General features: G+C 39.0%; 1 protein-coding gene across 2 annotated transcripts in view; it reads right to left on the reverse strand.

Moving 5' to 3' along the window:
• Positions 1-18,070, reverse strand: part of A2M (alpha-2-macroglobulin) — a 45,751-nt gene that overhangs the window by 14,853 nt on the left and 12,828 nt on the right. The window contains exons 12-22 of one of the 2 annotated variants that reach the window (XM_042991741.1): positions 12,965-13,192; positions 12,655-12,715; positions 11,519-11,661; positions 10,788-10,937; positions 8,431-8,598; positions 7,698-7,806; positions 4,976-5,096; positions 4,072-4,300; positions 3,228-3,348; positions 2,771-2,892; positions 2,370-2,421 (exon numbers count right to left, since the gene is read on the reverse strand). In XM_042991741.1, coding sequence (XP_042847675.1) covers positions 2,370-2,421; positions 2,771-2,892; positions 3,228-3,348; positions 4,072-4,300; positions 4,976-5,096; positions 7,698-7,806; positions 8,431-8,598; positions 10,788-10,937; positions 11,519-11,661; positions 12,655-12,715; positions 12,965-13,192 — 1,504 coding nt within the window. Of the gene's footprint in view, positions 1-2,369; positions 2,422-2,770; positions 2,893-3,227; positions 3,349-4,071; positions 4,301-4,975; positions 5,097-7,697; positions 7,807-8,430; positions 8,599-10,787; positions 10,938-11,518; positions 11,662-12,651; positions 12,716-12,964; positions 13,193-18,070 lie in introns of both variants that reach the window. The other variant, XM_007094105.3, reaches the window with a different exon arrangement.

Genomic DNA, 18,070 nt, shown 5'->3' on the forward strand with positions numbered 1-18,070 from the left:
AAAAAAAAAAAAGAGTTGGATGCTTAACCACCTGAGCCACCCAGGGGCCCTGTATTATTTGTATGTTAAAAAAAAAAAAAAAACTCTCTTACCTTCCCCCCAAGAAACTTTTGTAAGAAAACAGATACCAGAGAGGAGCCTGAGTGGATTCTCTCTCTCTCTCTCTGCCCCTTCCCCTCTCTCTCAAAATAATTAAATAAACGTTAAAAAAAAAAAAACACAACAGATGCCATAAAAAAGGTAAAAGACAAATTACCAAGCCAAAAAGAAAAAAAAGCAACTTATTCAATAGATAAAGAATCAGTCAGATACAGATGAATCAGGAAAAAAAAAAAAATCACTCCAACCTGAAAGGTCACAGGATATGAAGGCATTCATAAATGTGTAAAAATGAGCTCATCGTCACTTGTGATTGTAGAGATTTAGGTTAAAACATTATATTTTTTCATCTAAAATTTTCACCAAAATTGAAAACTTTCATGGTAAAAGATGCTGGTGATCACGGAGGGAAATATAAACTTGGTGAGAATATTAACTGTTAGATGTTAGCAAAAGGGTTTTTAAAGTTCTATTAAAACTGAAGAATATACATATCACCTCTTAATTAGGAATTTCACATTTTACAAATAAATATACTTGCATCTGGGGGTGCCTGCGTGGCTCAGTTGGTGAAGCGTCTGACTCAGAGCCTGCCTGGAATTCTCTGTCTCCCTCTCTCCCTCTCTGTCCCTAACCCGCTCGCTCTCTATGTCACTTTCAAAATAAATAAACACTTAAAAAATACTTGCGGGGCACCTGGGTGGCTCAGTCAGTTAAGTGTCTGACTTTGGCTCAGGCCACGATCTCATGGTTCGTGAGTTCAACCCCCCATCAGGCTCTGTGCTGACAGCTCAGAGCCTGGACCCCGCCTCTGATTCTGTGTCTCCCTCTCTCTCTCTGCCCCTTCCCAGCTCATGCTCTGTCTCTCTCTCTCTTTCTCAAAAATAAATAAACATTAAAAAAATTAAAAAAAAACCCCTTGCATCTATACATAAGGAGGTATTTATTTATTTATATTTATTCATCTGGCAAATAGTTAAGAAAATGAGGAATAGCTAAAATACCAATCAGAACTGTGATATATCGATAGTAGGGAATTTAACTAAAATTATATCAAAGGGAATTACCTTTTAGGAATGGGACTAAAAGGGATTACCTAGTTCTATAATTTAACATGGTTAGATTTTTAAGCTAGATTGCTGAGTAAGAAGTCATGAAATGTTGCTTATACAAGTTACAGGATGAAACTTAATACCATTTACATAAATCACATATATAAATAAATTCATCTATGCATATTATTTTTAAACATATATGGATGATAATTAAAGTATTAAAAATATTGCCTTTAATATGAAGCTGTGTTTTCTAAAGGAGAATGTATTTTTGTATTACACAGACAATAAAAATTAATTAAAAATTTTTTTTTGCTGTTTATTTTGGGGAGAGAGACAGAGTGTGACTGGGGGAGGGGCAGAGAGAGAGGGAGACACAGAATCTGAGGCCGGCTCCAGGCTCTGAGCTGTCAGCACAGAGCCCAACATGGGGCTTGAACCCATGAACTGTGAGATCATGACCTGAGCCAAAGTCAGATGCTTAACTGACCGAGCCACCCAGGTGCCCCCAATAAAAATTAATTTTAATAAAACTGCTTGATGATCAGCTCTAGACACATAAGAAATAAATCAAAGTAAAGAACTCAGGAATGGAAGGCAAGCCATGATAAAAGGATTTGGTGGTAAATTCACTTAAATGTAGAAATAAGGCTAGATAACCAGGCAATTATGTTTTTAGAACACATTTTATATATTTGAAGTCTTGACAGTATAATAAACACAGTAAACAAAAATTCATAGGTAGACAAAGTCAAGAAACACATGTATGATGTTGACTCCATGTTGTTTGAGATGAGAACACATTGTGTCGATAAATTTCTTAGTGTACCAAATTTCTGTAAGTGTTTTTGTTTAGACTAGAAAATTCTTCACCAAGATAAAGTTATATCTTCTATTGTGAGTTTCTTTAGTGTCTTCTCAAATGGGTTGATGGTTCTCTGGGTCTTACTTACCTTGTAGGGAAGCGTAGGAATAATATATAATGTCATATACATATATATATATATATTACATACATATATGTTATATGTATGTAATATATATATATTATATATATTATATACATATATATAATATATATATATATATATATATATATATAATATATATATAACCTGTCTCCTGGACTTTATAATAATATACAAAATTCTTCGAACTTTAAATGTTACACGAACTTTGGTCAATGCTATCTTAATTATGATGAGTGACTCTTACCTGGTGGACAGAGCAGGGAGTTGAATGTTGCTTCCTTCTCTAGTCCTTCAGGCTTTAGATGGAAAGAAAGAAAAGGTAGAGGTAAGAATGGACATGTACGTTGGTAGTAGAACTGACTTCCAAATGTATTACATAAATAAATTCTGTTAGTATAAGCAATATGAAAGAGACAGGTTGATAGATGAGGAGGAAGTGAGGGAAAAATGATATAAATATTGAGACAGAGAGAGAGAGAGAGAGAGAGAGGGAGGGAGGGAGAAAGAGAAGAGGAGAGAATATTGTGAACTCTTCTGTGATTATGTATTATTTAACCCTTCTTAACTAAAACTTGGGATCTCAACTGGATTCACCATTGTTTTTATTGACTCGTTGTGACCTGTCAAATGGATTGGCTTACTTACTTCAACCAGCAGAGACTTAATGATTGTGTCTTTCTTTCCATATTCAGGGACCACAGTCACCTCGGTCCCACATGGCTCTTGAGACTCCAGTGCCTCTGCGCTCACGGTGAAGTTCACATTTCCTAAAAAAGGGGCAGTACAGATGAGCACCATCGTCTTCTTTCTCCATGCCTCCAAACCTCAAGTTTCATAAGTGTTCAATGTTTTGTAACCTCTTTTTGTTTTATAAAAACACAGGAGCAGGAATGGAAACACAGAGGCTAATGATACTGAGAATCCAAGGCGGAGGTGGAAGTAAAGGAAGTGGGGAGAGCCTTCTAGAGTAAAAAACACAGGCGAAAATCCTACCATTGGAGGGGGTGTGTTTTTGCCTCAGGGAAATAACATTAGATGTAAGGATCCTGCTGACCTATACAATCCCTGAGTAGAGAATTGTCTCTAGGAGAGTGTCCCTCACCTAATGCCTTTGGTGTTACTGCCCAGGACAAAGTTTGCCGGCCATTCCCACAGATGCAGTGAGACTCTTGTTTCTTCTCCTGGACTAGGAATGCAGGAGATTCGTCTAGCTGCACATTAACCTGAAACCACACGTAAATCCAAGAGACAGATCAGAAGGAGAAGGAGACCAAAAGCATAATGGTTTGAAATAAAGCATGTTGGGGATTGGTTAGATTTTAGGTTGCCTAATAGTAGAGATGATCTAAGTGCAGACCAACTACCTTTCCATGATCTGACATGGAAACCTTAGTATTTTTCAATAATCTGCTCATTCATGGGGTGGGACAGGAGGTGCAAAAGTCATGATGGCATGTTGCCTGTGGAAACTCTACATCTCTGGCCTGGGATCTTGACCATTCCTTCAGCTCTCCCAGCAGAGTGTACAAGATTTATAAATGCTTGTGGTTTCAGGGGAGGTCAGATGCTCACAAATAACTTTCAAAGTGAGGTTTGATATGTCTATTGGTCTAGGATGCTATGTGAAAACGAAATATGTGCAAGGTAGAAGTCGAAACCTTAAGGGATCTAAGACGTGAGAATGAAGCGTACTGATTTTTGTCCACCTTGTCAGAAATCTTCATACTGCACAAGCTTCCTAAACTTATGGGGTTGTGGTAAGGCTCAGAAGCTTGTTTTAAGTTGCACGTATTTGGAAATACCGGCAACCATGGCGTCTATAACATATGAATATCTCTGAGAGGATTCCTCTTCTGGTGAGCTCATCTGGCACAGTATTTCAAAGAGTGCAGTTTTCAATTTATTGGACTGTCACCTTGTGTTCAGTTGAGGAGAGAGGTCCTTACCCGGATGCAATTGGAAAGGTAGTTTAGGACAGTGGCCTTGAGCGTGAAGGTCTCTCCACGGATCACAGAGTAGGGCATTGTGAGCTCCACAAAGAAGGGCTGGAAGGCGCGGAGGGAGGCGGGAAGCGAGAGACCAAGTCCAGTGTCATTGGACAGACAGAGGGCCCCTGCCTTCCATTCCGTGATGGTGTCAGGGACTGTTACTCCCACTTCAGCCACACCTGATGCGCTGGGGAGGATAGAAATGTGAAGAACAGAAAGCAAACAGTGAAATAAATTCTTTCTAGGAAGAGAACTCCTATAAATAATTCTATTGTCGTGACCTGAATGCACTCAGTAGAAATATCAATAAAGGAGAGGATAATCAAGGCTTGAAATGGGAAAATATTAGAAGTCCTTTCTTTCCAATTCTGTTTGCAATTCTAGTCTATATCAGAATCTTCTCTAGACATATAACTATAGCATTGTCTATTATAGACAATGTTGTTACAAATTGAATCTGTAATTTGAGATTGCTCTTAAATTTTACTCTTGAAAATACTGTTCCAATGAAGGCAGGCTTACAGTTTTTAATTCTACTATGACTGCGTCTCGTTGGTCTGACTGATTCTGTGCTTAACCCAAGACTGTTGGCCGGTGAAAGATCTCTTACAGGTGTTAGTCTATGCAGTACCTGGTCCTTATTCCCATTTTCTGGAAGTCTTAGAATTAAATATGTGCAAAATTTCTCAGCTCTGATATAATTAGAAGAGTGAGACTTCATAGCAGAAGTACTTATGTTCAGCCTCTCCTGAAAATAAGAACGTGTCTAAAAGAAATACTTGGATATTGAAAAATTAGCCAAACCCGGAAAATCATGAGGCGTCTATATTCGTACCTTTTATATATAAAGAAAGTTACTTACTCTACGGCCACCAAGTCCCAGATCCACGTCTCAGGGAAATACTTTCTCACAGTCTCGGTGAACGCCTCTGAAACATGTGCCATATCTGTAAGTTCCTGGCCTCTTTGCAATTCAGATATGGCTATGGTGGGCGAGGGAGGAGACAGAAATAACAAATACAAAGATTAAGCTTATGAGAGCTTGTAATACATGTTACAAAAGAAATAAACAGGCTGATGGAACAGACAGGAACCAGGAGAGGATGCTTTGGTGCTAAGGGAATACTTCTTTGAGGAAGCGATATGTAAGCCGAACTCTAGAGCTTACGTTTGGACTAGAATAAGTCCAAAGTGGACTAGAATAAGTCCAAAGTGAGTGGGGGTAAGAGAATCACAAATACAGGACATGGAGATCTAGAGGCAGAAAGAGCCTCGGATTGCCTTTGTAGCAGAAAAGAGTCCTCTGTGCTTATGGCACATTGCCTCGAAAGGAGAGTGATGTAACGTGGATTGGAAGAAGGGCAGGAGTCAGTTTCCATTTGGTATGTTCTTCTGTGGGGTCAAAGAACCATTGTCCCCAAACATTATGACAGTGGTTCTGAAAAAGTTTATAGGAGTGAAGGATCAAGGATAAAAATGTTTTTAGGGTGTGAGGGTGGCTCAGTCAGTTAAGCGTCTGACTTCGGCTCAGGTCGTGATCTCGCGGTCTGTGAGTTCGAGCCCCGCGTCGGGCTCTGGGCTGACAGCTCAGAGCCTGGAGCCTGCTTTGGATTCTGTGTCTCCCTCTTTCTCTGCCCCTTCCCCGCTCGTGTTCTGTCTGTCTCTCTCTCTCAAAAATAAAAATAAACATTAAAAACGAGTTCTTTCTTTCCACATGTGTCAGAAGGTCAGTGGGGTTTTCTCTTGCCTGTTTACTTTCTGTTAATGGTGTGCTGGTAAATATTTAACAACCAGTTCTCTGAAAAAAAATTTGTGCCTATACATAAGTTTGCTATAAATTCCACTTTTTAAAAAAAAATTATTTTATTATTTTTTAAGTGTTTACTTTTGAGAGAGAGAGAGAGAGAGAGAGAGAGAGAGAGAGGAGGGGGAGGGGCAGAGAGAGAGGTAGACAGAATCTGAAGCAGGCTCCAGGCTCTGAGCTGTCAGCACAGAGATGACGTGGGGCTCGAACACATGAACCATGAAATCATGACCTGAGCTGAAGTCAGTTGCTTAACTGACTGAGCCACCCAGGCGCCCCTACTATAAATTCTACTTTAAAGGATTATAGACTTTAGCTTATAAATAATAAAAACATATAATATTTATTTAAATTCCATATAACTAATGAATTTTCATTGAATATTTTCCTTGATTTTTTGACAAACTTTAGTGTGTATTCAACTAATATTCCACCATGATTTGACAATATCAAACTATAAATAAATGGTTACTTAGTGTCTGATTCACCAGTAAAGTAGCCCATATCACTGACAAATAAATGTGATTTCAACATGAATATTGACCGATATTTTGGGGAAGTTAGAGCTTCCTTACCTAACTGGTGAGAATGTAGTCCCAACTTGTGAACATTTCTGTTTCTATTTATGCTGATCCTATGACTAGAAATTATATCTTTCCTTTCAACCTCACATATCTCCATTTACTAGAGGTGGATTCTCCTTCTTCTTCTTCTTCTTCTTCTTCTTCTTCTTCTCTTTTTAAACTTTATCTTATTTATTTTGAGAGAGAAAGAGCAAGTAGGGGAGAGGCAGAGAGGAAGGGAGAGAATCCCAAGTAGGCTCCATGCTGTCAGCACAGAGCCCGATGCAGAGCTTGATCCCATGAACTGTGAGATCCTGACCTGAGCCCAAATCAAGATGCTCACGGCGCCTGAGTGGCTCAGTTGGCTTTGGCTCAGGTCATGATCTTGCAGTTCGTGGGTTCGAGCCCCATCGGGCTCTGTGCTGACGGTATAGAGCCTGGAGCCTGCTTCGGATTCTGTGTCTCCCCCTCTCTCTCTGCCCCTCCCCTGCATGATCATGCTCTCTCTCTCTTTCTCCTTCAAAAATAAATAAATTAAAAAAAAACATTAAAAAAAAAAGAGTGGGATGCTCAATTGACTGAGCCACCCAGGCACCCCTAGAATAGAAGCGGATTCTTCATGAATGAGTTTCCTGATTGCTCAATCAGAATTAATCCTTTCTCTTATTCTGTATATCTGTACCTCTGTCTCTCTCTCTCTCTCTTTAAATGGGAGTATAGTTGACATACAGTTCCTGTACCTCTCTTATGAAACTTCTTACAGTCTGCCTTGTATTCTCTCCAGCATTGCATATGTGGGGGCTCGACATAATCAGAATGTTTGGGTTTGTATTGCTATGTGATCTTGAGCAAGAACCTTAATATATCTGAATCACAAGTGCTTTTTTGTTCATTTTATCACATTTTATATTTTTAAAAAATCTTTTGTTTGATTCAGTATATTAGCTTCTATTTTTATTTTTATTTATTTATTTTTTTTTAAATTTTTTTTTCAACGTTTTTTATTTATTTTTGGGACAGAGAGAGACAGAGCATGAATGGGGGAGGGGCAGAGAGAGAGGGAGACACAGAATCGGAAACAGGCTCCAGGCTCCGAGCCATCAGTCCAGAGCCCGACGCGGGGCTCGAACTCACGGACCGCGAGATCGTGACCTGGCTGAAGTCGGACGCTTAACCGACTGCGCCACCCAGGCGCCCCACTATTTTTATTTTTTTACCTGGAGAAGCGAATAGTCTTCGAGATGACTGCATTGCATAGGGTTCAGGTGGTGAGCATACTTTGGGTTTATGAATCCTTGTGTTGGTGAATACCTTTAAGCCCATATCCTATGAAGGAAATTATCATCAAATTAGTACATAAATATAAAATATATAGGCACATACTTCATTGAATTTCACAAACATTCCAATTAGCTTAATACTAAACTTTTTCTTTTTTTTTTTTTTAATTTAAGTGGAGCCCAACTTCAAGCAGGGCCTGAACTCATGACCCTTAGATCAAGACCTGAGCTGAGACCAAGAGTCAGATGTTTAACCGACTGAGACACCCAAGTGCCCCAATATTGAACTTTTAATGCTCACATCTGTAGAAAGGATATTGGTATACTCACGGAAGTAATTTTATTCTGTTGGTAAAACTCTTTTAACAGAAATATTTTATATACGTGACATTTATAAATAACACAAGGCAATGAATTTTGGGAAACATTAAAAAAAAAAAAACTTGATTACTAGTCCAAAAAGTTCTAGCTCTAGCCCTTTCCTATGATCAGATCTGCTACTATTCATAATCTTGGAGAAGTCACTTGACCTGTCTGTGTCCCGTTACCCTCAACTGTGATATGAACGTATTAAAACAAATGTGTATTTTTTGCATATATAATATTCCACGAATCTTTAGAATTCAAAATCTTCAAAACATCTTTAGAATCTAAAATACAAGGAATTTACCTGTAGGAAGCTATACATATCTTTTTCATTTGTATTTGATACAGGCGAATACATGATTCCATTGATAAAGACATTATGGCTATTGACACAGTCTTCATCATCTTCCTCCCGTTGATTCAAACTCGCAGGGAAACCAGTGAGGTCCTTCACCGGTAGCAGGTTATAAACCTGTATGAATGCAAAGGACAAAAAGACAAACTTATTTGTGGCTTATTCTTCTTACATGCAAAGAGAAAAGAAAAGCATAATTACCATCAGTCTTGTTTGAGTGCCACTGTTGCTTAAATAATTTACAGAGATGAAGCTGTTTTAAGAATTTTAGGGAAAAATACCCCCAAACATCCCCATCGAAGTACGCAAGGATCACGATAGCTCGTTACACAGTTCAGAGGCAAACACTAGACTCCATACTAGAATAGAATAAAACTTTATTGGGATAAATCTATGCCTGCTATATTTGGGACATGGTATAAAACATCAGGCTGATAGAAGGAAATGATAGTTTTGTCTCTCCTTGTGGTTAGCAACTGACTCAGTGTATAACAACATTAACGAACACATGTTCTGAACGGGCACACGAATAAGTAAATATCCTCTATATAGGATAGGATAATATTTTCTTAGGCATATTCTCCATCTCCCCCCTTGGTTTTTTCTTGAAAGCGTATTATATGTTCTTGTCTATCTCATCTATGGAAGCAGAAGTTCCATGAGAGCATGGCTTCTTGTTGTTCAAGGAGTTCACTAATAGATCCCCGCATTCCAACAAACAGTAGGTACACCTACAACACAGCAGGTACTAAATAAATACCTGTTGAATGAATGGCTTATGTTACTGGGAACAAATTGTTTCATTAGTAAAATACTATCAAGGCTCGAGAGGACTGGACTAGTGTTCTAACCCAGGTCTACTCCTAAATACCTGAAAGCTTCTACTTTTTTATTAAAAATTAATAGGATATTCTGCCTTATCTATCCACCAGTGTTGCTATAATTTAAAAAGATCCTGAGATGGGGCGCCTAGGTGGCTCTTCAGTTAAGCGACTGACTGTTGATTTTGGCTCAGGTCATGGTCTCATGGTTTGTGGGATCGAGTCCCACGTCTGGCTCGGCGCTAACAGCATGGAGACTGCTTGGGATTCTCTCTCCCTGTCTCTCTGCCCCTTCCCCCCTTAAAGTAAATTTAAAAAAATAAAAAAATAAAAAGACCCCAAGAGGGATGAAATTGTTCTCTAAACATAAAACATTGTATTTTCCCATATATGCCCTTGCTCCCTCTACTGAAATGTACGCAATACTTCCATTAGAAGAATTCTAATATTTTCAATTAAATTCCATTTGGAAGGACTAAAAAACTAAAAATCTTTTCTTATAACTTTTTTTTTTTAGGGAGTAAAAAATATAAATTTCTCTTTGTAAAATTTTGATAGTAAAAAAGAAACTTCCGGAAGAGGTTATTTCAATTGGCTTCATATTGAAAATTTGAAGACACAAGCAAATGACTATTAGCAAGTGTTGACTTGTTTCTCATTGTTCTACTCCAGCATACACTTGTGCTATTTTTTCCATTGATATTTTAAAGGATTTAATTTATTAATGTCATTTATCATATAGTAATTCATTTCTCCAAAAACATTTTTTTTAAAGTTTATATATTCTGAGAGAGAGAAAGCACAAACGGGGAAGGAGCAGAGAGAGAGAGAGAGAGAGAGAGAGAGGAGAAACCAAGAATCCCAAGCAGGCTCCACACTGGCGTTGGGGGACTCGAACTCATGAGCGGTGAGACCATGGCCTGAGCTGAAGTCAGATGCTTAACCAAATGAGCCACCCACGTGCCTCCATTTTTCCAAATCTTTATTCATCAGAGACAATGTATATCTTCCTTCAGAAATTGTGTTCATCTTGGAACCTACAGTGTTTGATATAATTCTTAACAAAAACAGAAATTTGGTATTTCATATCAGCTGTCGTGCACCTAAATGTACCACTTTTGTTTGGCTTTTTCAAACATTACAACTAGTTTGAAAATACCTATTACCAGTTTAGAGAGCTCTAGGATTTCAGGGGCTTGAATGGTGCATGATTTTATTGACATACATATATATAAACAAACACACATGTACATATGCGTGTTTATGTTTGTATACGTATATAAACTTATGTAAACAAATACATATCTATGTGTTGAAATGTAATATATTTCTCACCCAAAAAAGTGCCCATGAAAGAGATCAAAGCTACTAACTCCTAGGTAAATAGAATTTTGATAGATTCTATCTTACTCAGATAGGCCTTTCTCCTCGCCCTGAGCCCCTCGCACGGCCCTTCCTGACCCCCCAGGGCTGCCGGCAACTCACCGAGGATGCGGACAGCTCAGCCTCGGGCCTCATGAGCAGCACACTTTGGTCCACGGCACGGAGGGCACAGAGGGACTGAGGAGAAGCTGAGACTCGCAGGTGGACGTGGGAGGCCGGGAGGCTTTGTGCTGGACGGAAGCTCAAGTCCACCTATGAAATTGGGGAGAATGGTCAGAAAAACAAATGTCCTGATTTAATTGATCGTTCACAAGTATTTCCTGAGTGTTCCACACATTCAGGACGTAGTCACTTTATTTGACTTGGCGGTGGTCGGCACCATGGGAGTCTTGAGGCTTTTTGTCCCCTACGCTTCACTCTGACTCCCAAGAATCAGTTGAACCATTGTAATGATATCTAATTCTTATAAATGATTAAATTTGAGATTCCATTTTTTACCTTTATTAGACGGTAAGGTGTTTGTTAAGTGTGGGTGAATGCACACGGTTCTAGATGCTCTCATATTTTTCTTTTGGCTCCCTAAGTAATCTTAAAAACTTGTGTTTCCAACGTTTCATCATAGACGGGAGCAAGATACTCTGAACTGTGTCATATAGTAAGAGACAGTGCACGAGAATTTTAAACTAGGAGGCAAGTGGCATGGATTCCTCGTGTGTCTTTGCCATTCCCTTGCTGAAAATCTCTGGAGGATTCATTTTAACCCCTTTGGCCCCAGTGGTTCACATGCAGAAAATAATTGATAATAATAGCAACTGAAAAAAAAAAAAACCCACCTTGTTGGACAGACAGTTTTCAATCGTATATTTTGCAGAATCCCCAACCACTTCCCCGTCAGGCAAAATGGCGTAGATGAGCAATCGGGCGATGGGAGCAATGTCTGTGTCCACAGGGACTGACACCGAAAAGTGGCCTTTCACTGGAGCGCAGAAAGAATGAGGAATTGTGAGTATGGGTTAGACGTCTCCCCAGGGCTGAAATGAAAGTTTTCTGTCCCACGAAGCCCGTTTTAGGAGCCTGGTCTGGTTAACGGCTGTTTCTATTGGTTGGTATAATAGGTAGCAACCAGCAGACCTAGTAGGCTTAGTAGTAAACATAGAATGTTTACCTCTGAGAATTCTGTACCTCTGAGAACTCTAGCTTTAGGAAGAACCTTATCAAAGTGCTCTCTTCTCTTATCATACAATGGTTCCACGCTAATTTTCAGCTTTAACTCGTCTACACAAAGTTCTGATTTTATCTGAGGGCATGGAGACATCCACTTGGCTACTATTTGATCTAGACTTCACACTAGAGAAGGGAGATAGAACCAGAAGTTATGAAGAAGCGTCAAAAGAGTGGTTCACTGATAAGTTTCGTTGTAAGTGGTCCCTGAGACTTCCTTAGAAGAGCTGAAAACTTCGGAGGTTTATATCGGTCCGTATTTATTCATGGTGAGAGTCCCAATCCATGGTGGAAGTACCCAATTTAACCTTTCATAAATCAGAACTATCTTCAAAAGGGAATATGATATAAAGATATAAATGACTCAGCAAAAGACGGAGCATATAGAAAACATTCCAAAATTTTACCTTTCTCTCCATTTCCTAAAACAATTTTAAAATGCCATTTGAGAAGAAGCTCCATGACTGTCTATGGTTTGAAAACGTGGAATATGCATAGATTATAAAACAACAACATCAACACTTTAAATGATCTGGACAGAATATAGTGCTGAAGGAAAAGAAAAGAAATATTAGGTAAAGGGCGAAAAAACAACACCCCATTATTTCTTTCCCCTCTCAGCTTCTCATTTATTGGCGTTAGATGGAAACCCTCTCTCTTTTTTGAAACTATTTCTGGTATTTCTGCAGTGTAAGGCTGACTGTGTCGGAGTGGGGAAGAAATGTGGAATTATGGAAATACTCACTACCTCCCTGCTTCACAGGCAGCACATAGGTCCCAGTTCGGACAATGCCTCCCTTTGCCATTATCTGCAGAAAAGGCAAGGAAAAGGAACTTGGTTTGCCTGACAAAAATCTTACACCCCATGTCTTGCCCTTCATGCGTCATTCTTGCTTTATTGAGCCCGAGCTGGCAATAATTAGCCCAAAGAGAAGCCAGACTTTCAAAAGGAACACGGATAATAAGTCAAAGTAGTGACATCTAAGGAGTTTCCTGGTTCTTTGCCCCTCAGAGGGCTCTTGTCTATGGGGAGTCAACCAACTGGCCTTCCTTCTCACCAGATAATAGAACACGAGCTCCTTCAGCGTCTGCAGGGCGTGTCCATTCAGGGTATAATGTGCTTGGACTGTCTGAGTTTGGCCACAGGGCAGTTCATGAGGCATGGGCTCTAGGTGGACAAAACTCTTGCTTAGGGAGAATACAAGGTTAGCAGTGTGATAAGCTTCTTCGTTTTCTGCTGACAGCCATTGATAGCCATAACAGGGACTCTGATCCTTGTATTTGACCTAGTGAATTAAAAAAAAAAAAACAGTATTAATTTCATAGATCATATGTCAGAGGGAATCAAAGTTCTCACAAAACTGCCTTGGTTCATCGTCCTACCTTAACTAGCACCTAGAAATCTTTTACTCCACAGTAAAAAAGTGAGAGAGTGTTTATCTCTAGTGCAGGCCTTTGCACCACAGAGGCTCCCTGGGTTGGTATTTAAATTTCTGAAGGGCATACACAGAGGCATCTTTTGCTGTGTTTAGTTTGCGCGACACTTTTTTGGGGGCCACTTTACCTACCCAGACAGAGACGCTGGAATTCTAAAAGCCCATTGAGGAGACCAAATAGTCTCCAGAAACTTAAGAACTACACTTCGGAGACTTATTTACGATGGATTTCCACCAGGTATTATGAATATGTCATGTTTCAACCTTAAGGGTCTGAGAACACTTTCTGTCAATAGCGTTGGGTTCCAGAGTTGAGTTGGTCAATTAGCTGAAGTCTATCACTCCTGGGCTGTCTGTGGCTGACTATTTTATTTTGCTTTCTGAATGTTTACTTATTTATTTGGAGAGCGAGAGAGCTTGTGTGGCAAGAGCAGGGGAGGGGCAGAGGGAGAGGGAAGGAGAGAATCCCAAGCGGGCTCTGAGCTGCCAGCACAGAGCCTGAAGCAGGGCTCAAACCCACCAACCTTTGAGACCATGGTTTGAGCCGAAATCAAGAGTCAGACACTTACCCAACTGAACCACCCAGGCTGATTGTTTTTAACGCTTTTTGTCCCTCTGGACTCTCAAGGTTCATAAGCCCTTTTGGGGTTGTCATTTAACTCTTCTCCATGCAGAAGACTTTCCATATTCTTTTTAGGCTTCCCCTACCCTCATCCTCACCTCCCAAGTGGCATGAATGAATCCTTGTGTCAGCAAAACACTTTATTTATATTTCAATATATGCTCCAGTGATAACATATAAATAATTACCAAATAAAGGGGTTATTTAAAAATAATATTTTTATTTTTATGATGAGCACATTGCCTGGCGCGTGGAAAACGTTCAAGACAGTTCTTGATTGAATAAATGGGCGAACACTCAATTTTTAGCTAATTAGGAGATATGGGCTTTAATGCCATCCATGTAAAGTGGGATCAATCAAATATCCCATTTATTTGTCATCATTATTATATAATGTTTACTTGAGTATCCATACATCTCTGTGTATATTTACATTTCCATTGATGAGTAGAGAACTCTATGCTAACATAAAGCGAATTATATGGGTATAACAAAAGCTGGAGAAAATTAGAATAGCAGGGGGAAAATAAAGCAAGAACAATAATTTATAGGGTGTATACACTTGAAATGAATGCTACTAGTCATGTTAATGGGGCGCCTGGGGGACTCAGTCAGTTAAGCGACCAGCTCTTGGTTTCAACTCAGGTCATGATCTCATGGTTTGTGGGTTTGAGCCCCGCATTGGGCTCTGCGCTCATGGGGGAGACCTGCTTGGGATTCTCTATCTCCCCCTCTCTCTGCCTCTTCCCTCCTTGCTCTCACTCTCTCTCCCCCCCTCTAAAAATAAAACCACCCAAAAAACCTTAAATGCTAGTGATGTTAAAATGGGCTTTTACAGTAATAATATTCATATTCAAGTTAAAGGGGGCTTACTAAGTGCTTTAATATGTATTATCTTTTTCATAAGTACATATTTTTTCTATTTTCATTTCAAAATAACACATTAACTTTTAAAAAAGAAGTTAAACATCACATTTAATCCCCAAACCCTGATAACTAAAGGACATTACTTACAAAAAATTTTTTAATGTTTATTTATTTTTGAGAGTGAGAGAGACAGAGTATGAGTGGGGGGGGCAGAGAAAGAGGGGGACACAAAATCCAAAGCAGGCTCCAGGCTCTGAGCTGTCAGCACAGAGCCCGATGTGGGGCTCGAACTCATAAATGGTGAGATCATGACCTGAGCTGAAGTCAGACGCTTACCCGAAAGAGCTACCCAGGTGCTCCCTTAAGGACATTACTTTTAAATTGAGATATTCCTAAAAGTAGCTTGAGGATTCTGTGTCTAATACTATAAACATGAATATATTACATACAGGATAATGTCTTCCTTTGCCTATTTGGGGGCCTAGTATTTGAAAAGCCATTTGGGTTGATTGCACTTTCTTTCATAAAAGAAAAAAACCTTTATTAAATTTTGTTTCTCATTTTTTTTTTCTTAAAGTCTCTAGGCTTACTTTTTATTTTTTTTAATTTTTTTTAACGTTTATTTATTTTTGAGACAGAGAGAGACAGAGCATGTACGGGGGAGGGTCAGAGAGAGGGAGACACAGAATCTGAAACAGGCTCCAGGCTCCGAGCTGTCAGCACAGAGCCCGATGCGGGGCTCGAACTCACAGACTGCGAGATCATGACCTGAGTCGAAGTCGGCCGCCCAACCAACTAAGCCACCCAGGCGCCCCTAGGCTTACTTTTTAAATTTCATAGTTGTTTCATTAACTTCACTGCTCAATGCAACAAGATCTACATTCTTCCTTGAATGTCAATCACCTTTCTGATTCTGACCTCTAGATCTACCTTATCTTCTTTAACACGTTAATGCAAAACTCACTTCTTTACCCCGGAGAACAGTAATGTAGCTCTGTGGATTCTGCAAAGTTCCCATGTGCTACGTGTACCTCAGCCAGCTTTCCATCAAAAGTTACAATAGTGTTTTCATTACCTCCCATTTCTCCATACTACTGGACTCTGGGTTCCTTGTGAATGGAAGTAAATCATAATCTGTGCAATGGCATTTTCTGTTATTTTCGCTATTTCTTTGTCTATAGAGCTTGACTGAATACAGCCTTTTCTTTTTTCTGTAATTTATATGTATCAAACATTTTCTCAAAACCCTCAGCCTCATGCTCTCTAGTCTCATTTTTCTGGCAGTCTCTGTCTTCATTTCAGGACGACTCAACTTAGGTTACCAGGTTTTTCCTCTTGTTTCTCCCCTCCTTTTTTTTTGTTTCAAGTTTTTATTTAAATTCTTATTAGTTTCAAAATGTATTATCTTATTTGATAGGGTACATGCACCCCAATATATTTAAATGCTTTATATTTATAGCAGCATTATCAACACTAGCCAAATTATGGAAAGAGCCCAAATGTCCATCCACTGATGAATGGATAAAGAAGATGTGGTATATAAATACAATGGAATATTAGTCAGCCATCGAAAAGAATGAAATCTTGCCATTTGCAACAACGTGGATGGAGTTCGAGTGTATTATGCCAAGTGAAATAAGTCAGATAGAGAAAGAAAAATACCATATGATTTCACTCATATGTGGAATTTAGGAAACAAAACAAATATATGGGAAGGAAAAGAAAAGAGAGGGAAACAAACCATAAGAGACTCTTAATGATAGAGAACAAACTGAGGGGTGATGGAGAGAGGTGGATGGGGGATGGGCTAAATGGGTGACGGACATTAGTTGTGATGAGCCTAGGGTGTTATACGGAAGTGATGAATCACTGAATTCTACTCCTGAAGCCAATACTGCACTGTATTGGCTAACTAGAATTTAAATACAAAGTTGAAAATAAAAAATAATTTAAAAAATGTATTATCTTATTTAATTCTCACAACAACCCCAGGAATTAGGTACTAATATTGTATCCACTTTACAGATAAGAAAATAAAATATAGAAGTTTTTCGTTATTTTCTCTTAATATAGAGTTAAGCCAGGATTTTAATATAATTTATCTGATTCTGGAACCTACTCTTTTCTTTTCTTTTCTTCTTTTCTTTTCTTTCTTTTCTTTTCTTTCTTTCTTTTCTTTCTTTTTTCTTTTCTTTTCTTTTCTTTTCTTTTCTTTTCTTTCTTTCCTTTCCTTTCCTTTCCTTTCCTTTCCTTTCCTTTCCTTTCCTTTCTTTTCTTCTTTCCTTTTCTTTCCTTCTTTCCTTCCCTTTCCTTTCCTTTCCTTTCCTTTCCTTTCCTTTCCTTTCCTTCTCTTTCCTTTTTTCCTTTCTTCTTTCTTTAAACATTTTCTTCTTAATGGTGGAAAAAACACATACCAAAAATGACCATCTTAGTTATTTGTAAGTGAACAGATTGCTGGTGTTAAGCAGTGTGCAATAGATCTCCAGAGTTTTTTCATCTTTGTAAAACTAAAGCCAATAAACAACAATTCCCCATTTCTCCTACGCAGCCCCTGGCAACCACTATTCTACTTTCTGTTTCTATGACTTGACTATTTCAGGTACTAATGTAAGTGGAATCATACAGTTTGTGTGTGTGTGTGTGTGTTTGGTAATGGGCCATTTCACGTAGCATAATGTCTTCAGGGTTCATTCACATTGTAGCATGTGACAGATTTCCTTTCTTTTTTTTTTTTAATTTTTTTTTTTAACGTTTATTTATTTTTGGGACAGAGAGAGACAGAGCATGAACGGGGGAGGGGCAGAGAGAGAGGGAGACACTGAATCTGAAACAGGCTCCAGGCTCTGAGCCGTCAGCACAGAGCCCGACGCGGGGCTCGAACTCACGGACCGTGAGATCATGACCTGAGCCGAAGTCGGCCACTTAACCGACTGAGCCACCCAGGCGCCCCAGATTTCCTTTCTTTTTAAACCTGATACCATTCCACTGTATGTATAGACTACCTTTTGTTTTTCCATTCATCTGTTGGTGGATATTTGAGTTGCTTCCCCTTCTTGGTTAATGTGAGTAGTGTTATTATCAACATGAGTGTGCAAATATCTCTTTGAGACTCTGCTTTCAATTATTTTGAATATACATCCAGAATGAGATTACTGGATCATACGGTAGTTCTATTTTTAAATTTTGGAGGAACTGCCGTGCTGTTTTCCATAGTGGCCACGCCATTTTGCATTCTCAAC

Source organism: Panthera tigris, chromosome B4, assembly GCF_018350195.1.
Source record: "Panthera tigris isolate Pti1 chromosome B4, P.tigris_Pti1_mat1.1, whole genome shotgun sequence".
Taxonomy (NCBI): domain Eukaryota; kingdom Metazoa; phylum Chordata; class Mammalia; order Carnivora; family Felidae; genus Panthera; species Panthera tigris.